This window comes from Chiloscyllium plagiosum, unplaced genomic scaffold, assembly GCF_004010195.1.
Source record: "Chiloscyllium plagiosum isolate BGI_BamShark_2017 unplaced genomic scaffold, ASM401019v2 scaf_11418, whole genome shotgun sequence".
NCBI classification, from domain to species: domain Eukaryota; kingdom Metazoa; phylum Chordata; class Chondrichthyes; order Orectolobiformes; family Hemiscylliidae; genus Chiloscyllium; species Chiloscyllium plagiosum.
In genome coordinates this window covers 4,725-10,932 of record NW_025213087.1, presented here as the reverse complement: position 1 = coordinate 10,932, position 6,208 = coordinate 4,725, and the positions used below count along the sequence as shown (strand labels likewise).

Here is a 6,208-nt window from a genome sequence, read left to right as displayed (position 1 = left end):
CTTATAGAGGTTTACAAAGTTATGAGGGGCATGGATAGGGTAAATAGGCAAAGTCTCTTCTCTGGGGTCGGGGAGTCCAGAACTAGAGGGGCATAGGTTTAGGGTGAGAGGGGAAAGATATAAAAGAGAGCTAAGGGGCAACTTTTACACCCAGAGGGTGGTACGTGTGTGGAATGAGCTGCCCGAGGAAGTGGTGGAGGCTGGTACAATTGCAACATTTAAGAGGCATTTGGATGGGTATATGAATAGGAAGGGTTTGGAGGGATATGGGCCGGGTGCTGGCAGGTGGGACTAGATTGGGTTGGGATATCTGGTCGGCATGGACGGGATGGACCGTGCTGTACATCTCTATGACTCTATTACCACCACATTGCCACCTTCAATTAATTGTGGACAAAGTTGCATCTCCAACATGTGAACATTTTCGTGAGATTCCTGCCCCTCTTCCCAATTGGGCTTTCGTGCCGTCTTCATCGTTTTTGGTTAAGAATGTTAATGTCAGCTCCACGTCCTCTTTTCCACTCAAACAGAACAAAGCTCTGCAGACGCCAGACGTCTGAAATAAAAGCAGAGAACCTCAGCAGGTCTGGCTGTGGAGAGAGAAAGCAGAGGTTACATTCTGGGTGCAGCGACCCCTTTTGTTTTGAGAAGCGAGCCCGGAAATTAGCGCCGGGAGAAGGGGAGGTGCCACGAGACCTGGGTGTCATGGTTGAACAGCGGGCGCAGGTTGGCACGCAGGGACATGAGGTGGTGAGGAGAGCTAATGGCCTGATGGCCTCCATAGCGAGAGGATTGGAGGATCAGAGTAAGGCTGTCTTGCTGCAATTATGCAGGGAGAAAGGGAGGACCACAGATACTGGAGTCTCTGAGTCGAGAGTGTGTGGCGGGGAAAGCACAGCAGGTCAGGCAGCATCCGAGGAGCAGGAAAATCGACGTTTCGGGCAAAAGCCCTTCATTGGTATTCCTGATGAAGGGCTTTTGCCAGAAACGTCGATTTTCCTGTTCCTCAGATGGAGCTGGTAGGTCGGAGAGGAGGGTGGAGCGGGAAAGGGGATGGACAGGTCAAGAGGGTGGTGTCGAGTTGGAGGCTTGGGATAACGTGAGGGGGAGGGGAAATTAGGAAACTGGTGAATTGCCCACATTAATCCCGTCATACAGGGGGGTTTCATGTGGAGGACTGTCAGCAGTTTTGGTCTCCTAGTCTGGGGAAGGACATTCCTGCTGTTGAGGGAGTCCAGGGAAAGTTCACCAGACTGATTCCTGGGATGGGAGGGATGACAGGCGAGGAGAGATTGAATGGACTGAGCTGGTACTCACCGGAATTTAGGAGAATTGGGATGGGGTGGGGGAACTCATAGAAACATAGAAAATCCTGACGGGTCTGGACAGGCTCGAGGCAGGAAGAGAGTTCTTGATGGTGGGTACGTCCAGAACCCACCATCTAAGGGTAAGGGGGTAAGCCATTCAGGACCGAGATGAGGAAGGATTGCTCAGAGAGTTGTGAAGTTGTGGAATTCTCTCCCACAGGAAGCCATTGGGGCCAGTTCATTAGATACCTTCAAGAGGGAGCTGGAGGTGGATTTTGTAACTAAAGGGATCAAGGGGTATGGGGAGAGGGTGCGAATGGGACACTGAGATTGAGTGATCAGCCATGATCCTGTTGAATGGTGGGGCAGGCTTGATGGACTGAATGGCCTAGCCCTACACCTATTTTCAATGCTTCTATGGTTCGGGTTTTGCCTCTGTTTTCTGATCCACGTCGGAATTTAGCCAACTCATGTGGTCCGGTGATGCCTATGGGCTATTTCAACACAGCTCCCCCTTTTGGTTTTTTTCAAAAGTCCATTTTCACCCCAGGAACCCCCAGGCATTAAATCAGATAAACCAATAGTCCGTATGTCATCACGATGAAGTAAATAATGAGGCAGGGAAAGAGGGGAAGGGGGCAAAAAGACAACGTAGGGGAAGAAAAACTGGAGGTGCAGTGGACAGCGAAGAAGGTTATCTCCGAGTACAACGGGATGTTGATCAGATGGGCCAATGGGCTGAGAAGTGGCAGATAGAGTTTAATTTAGAGAAATGTGATTTGGGAAAGTAAATCTTAGCAGGACTTATACACTTAATGGTAATGAGTGTTGCTGAACAAAGAGACCTTGGAGTGCAGGTTCATAGCTCCTTGAAAGTGGAGTTGCAGGAAGATAGGATAGTGAAGAAGGCGTTTGGTATGCTTTCCTTTATTGGTCAGAGTATTGAGGACAGGAGTTGGGAGGTCATTTTGCGGCTGTACAGGACATTGGTTAGGCCACTGTTGGAATATTGCGTGCAATTCTGGTCTCCTTCCTATCGGAAAGATGTTGTGAAACTTGAAAGGGTTCAGAAAAGATTTACAAGGATGTTGCCAGGGTTGGAGGATCTGAGCTACAGGGAGAGGCTGAACAGGCTGGGGCTGTTTTCCCTGGAGCGCCAGAGTCTGCGGGGTGACCTTATAGAGGTTTATAAAAGCATGGATAGGATAAATAGACAAAGTCTCTTCCCTGGGGTGGGGGAATCCAAAACTAGAGGGACATAGGTTTAGGGTGAGGGGGAAAGATATAAAAGAGACCGAAGGGATAACGTTTTCACTCAGAGGGTGGTACGTGTATGGAATGAGCTGCCAGAGGAAGTGGTGGAGGCTGGTACAATTGCAACATTTAAAAGGCATTTGGATGGGTATATGAATAGGAAGGGTTTGGAGGGATATGGGCCGGGTTGGACCGAGGGGTCTGTTTTCATGCTGTACATCTCTATGACTCTATGTGTGACAAGTTGGAAGTTGGGTGAGATTAAAAGGATAAGGGTCGTTGACAAAGAGTTGGGTGTGGGGGAGGGGGAAGGTAATAGGACGAGTGAAAACTTCTGGTCACCCGCCACTACATTCTTGACCTCCGGCTCTGACCTCCGTGCCCTCTATATTTTTCCACCTTGGCTCAGGAAACCGGACCTTGCTCGGCCACTTGAACAGCCTTCCCAGCTCAACATTGAGCTCAGAAGTTTTTAGATCAAGCGCTCTTCATGACTGGACAGGAGGCGTTGGCAGTGACTCTGCCCTCCCCATCTCCACGCCCCCCCCCCCCACCAATCGCTTGTCCCATCACCAGTCTGTCTGCCTTCCTGCTCATCGGAAAACCTCACCTGTCTCCCATCCACGGTCCGTTAGGTACATTCAAGAGGGAGCTGGCCCTACTGACCGAAGGGATCGAGGGTTTGGGAGAGAAAGTGGGATTGGGATACTGGGATTGCACGATTAGCCAGGATCACATGGATGAGACCCTCCAGTCCAACCGGTCCATGCTGAACATAATCCCAAACTAACCTAGCCTGCTCCTGGCCCATATCCCTTTCCTATTCATGTCCTTATCCAAATGGCTTGTAAACGTTGTAACTGTACCCACATCCCCTGGAAGCTCATTCCATTTGTGTAAAGAAGTTGTCCCTCATATCTCTCTCTCTCTCCTCTCACCTTAAAAATATGCCCCCAGTCTGTTTTTTTAGCACATAGAACACCTACAGTGTGGAAACAGACCCTTCGGCCCAACAAGTCCACACCGACCCTCCCAGACCCATCCCCTTAACCAATAACCCTACATCTCCCATGGCTAATGCACCTACACATCAGTGATCTCACTATGGAGAATTTAGCGTGGCCAATTCATCTAACCCTCCCATCTTTTTGCACGTCTTGATATCCCCCATCTTTGGGAAAAGACACCGTCCATTATGCTATCCACGCCCCTCATAATTTTATAAAACCTCTATAAGGTCACCCCTCACCCTCCAACGCTCCAGTGAAAAATGTCACACTGGGTTAGCACTGCTGCCTCACAGCACCAGGGACCCGGGTTCGATTCCACCCTCGGGTGATTGACTGTGTGGAGTTTGCACACTCTCCCCGTGCCTGTGTCGGTTTCCTCCCACAGTCCAAAGATGTGCAGGTTAGGGTGGGTTGACTATACTAAATTGCCCGTAGTGTTAGGTGCATTAGTTAGAGGTAAATGTAGGGGAATGGTTCTGGGTGAGTTGCTCTTTGGAGGGTCGGTGTGGACTGGTTGGGCCGAAGGGCCTGTTTCCACACTGTAGGGAATCTAATCTACTCCGAAAGAAGTCTCGCCAAGTTCGTGTAGAACCTCAGCATGACTTCAGAACTCCTAGACTCAAAGGTCTGACTAATGAAAGCTAAATGTCTTTTTGAAACCCTGTCTTGTGGCACAAGCGTTGAAGAATTATGTATCCCTCAAGTCCCTCTGTTCGACAACGCTATCCAAGGCCCAACCATTAAAATGTATCAGCCCTACCCATGTATGTTCTACCTTGCATTGATCCCTCTGTCATCTTAGAAAACCTTTTCCGCGAGGGATTTCTGAGAAGGTTGGGAGCTCAGATTGATGATAGGTCTGTAATTTAGCTCGCTGATCTTCAAGGTTTATTTTCAGACCGTATTAGGTAACATATTCGGGGGGGTGGCACGGTGGCTCAGTGGGTCAGCACTGCTGCCTCATAGCACTGGTGATCCAGGTTCGATCCCAGCCTCGGGGCGACTGTCTGTGTGGAGTTTGCACATTCTGCGTGGGTTTCCTCCGGGTGCTCCGGTTTCCTCCCACAGTCCAAAGACGTGCAGGTGAATTGGCCATGCTAAATTGTCCCATAGTGTTGGGTGCATTAGTCAGAGGGAAATGGGTCAGGGTGGGTTACTCATTGGAGGGTCGGTGTGGACTAGTTGGGTCGAACGGCCTGTTGTCATACTGTAGGGAATCTAACCATCAGTGGGAGTCTCTGGTGAAGTGCTGGTGGTACGTCCCACCTCTCTATTTATAGGTCTTGGTTTCTTAAGGTGGGCGATGTCATTTCTGGTTCATTGTTTTTCAAGGGAAGGTAGATGTGTTTATTGATGGAGTTCTGGTTAGCTTGCCACGCCTCTAAGAATTCTCATGCGTGGCTTTGTTTTGCCTGTCCTAAGATGTGTGTGTTGACCCAGTCTGTATGTATGGAAACGAGCGAGAATGGGTCATGTCTCTTGGTGGCCAGTTGGTGTTCATGTACGCTGGGGGCAAGTTTCCTGCTTGTTTGTCCAATGTAGTGTTTCTTACGGTTCTTGCAAGGGATCTTGTAAATGACGTTAGAAGCAAGTCCAAACAAGAGACACAATACAACCAAAAACTAGCCACATTACCTTTCATGAAAGACATATCAGAAATGATCTGCAGACGACTCAGACCCCTTGGCATCATGGTAGCCCACAAACCCACCAACGCACTTAAACAGCGACTAATGAATCTAAAGGATCCATTAGATACTACCAACAAAATGAATGTCATTTGCAAGATACCATGCAAGAACTGCAAAAGAAACCCATGCAGACACAGGGAGAACACGCAAACTCCCCACAGACAGTCACCCCAAGGCTGGAATTGAACCCGTGTCCCTGGTGCTGTGAGGCAGCAGGGCTAACCCACTGAGCCATCTTGCCCAATGAAGACTAGCTGCAACTAGAGGTGGTATATCAGGAGTAAGATTGAGAGACCTTATTCAATTGAGCTTGATGTAGCTTAAATATTAACTCTTTCAGAAGCAAACTCAAATGGAATGGTTTCAGTTGAAGTCCATTGGGAGCAAATCGATGGACAGCAGGATGGTTGCAGCTGATTCTGCTAAGCTGGAGGCCTCTCTCTAACACTACGGCCCTTCTCGTCTCTTTGTTCCCCCCAGGCTTTGCCTTCCCGGATTGGGCCTACAAGCCCGAGTCGAGTCCCGGGTCCCGGCAGATCCAGCTCTGGCACTTCATCCTGGAGCTGCTTCAGAAGGAGGAGTATCACAACGTCATCGCCTGGCAGGGGGACTACGGCGAGTTTGTCATCAAGGACCCCGACGAGGTGGCCAAGCTCTGGGGCGTCCGCAAGTGCAAACCACACATGAACTACGACAAGCTGAGCCGGGCCCTCAGGTAAGCACCTCATCCCCTGTCTCACTCTGGGAGGGAAAAGCGCAGCAGGTCAGGCAGCATCCAAGGAGCAGAAGAATCGATGTTTCGGGGCATGAGCCATTCTTCAGGCTCAGCCATTCCTGAAGAAGGGCTCATGCCCGAAACGTCGATTCTCCTGCTCCTTGGATGCTGCCTGACCTGCTGCGCTTTTCCAGCAACACATTTTCAGCTCTGATCTCCAGCATCTGCAGT

The 6,208-nt window shown here is 49.9% G+C and overlaps 1 protein-coding gene across 1 annotated transcript; it reads left to right on the top strand.

Moving 5' to 3' along the window:
- Nucleotides 1-705: 705 nt before the first annotated feature.
- On the top strand, nt 706-5,977 carry LOC122547538 (ETS domain-containing transcription factor ERF-like; the record flags this gene model as incomplete). The annotated part of the gene is made up of 2 exons (XM_043686156.1): nt 706-805; nt 5,743-5,977. Coding segments are annotated over exons 1-2 (335 nt in total), but the record flags the coding sequence as incomplete, so codon positions are not given.
- Nucleotides 5,978-6,208: the final 231 nt, after the last annotated feature.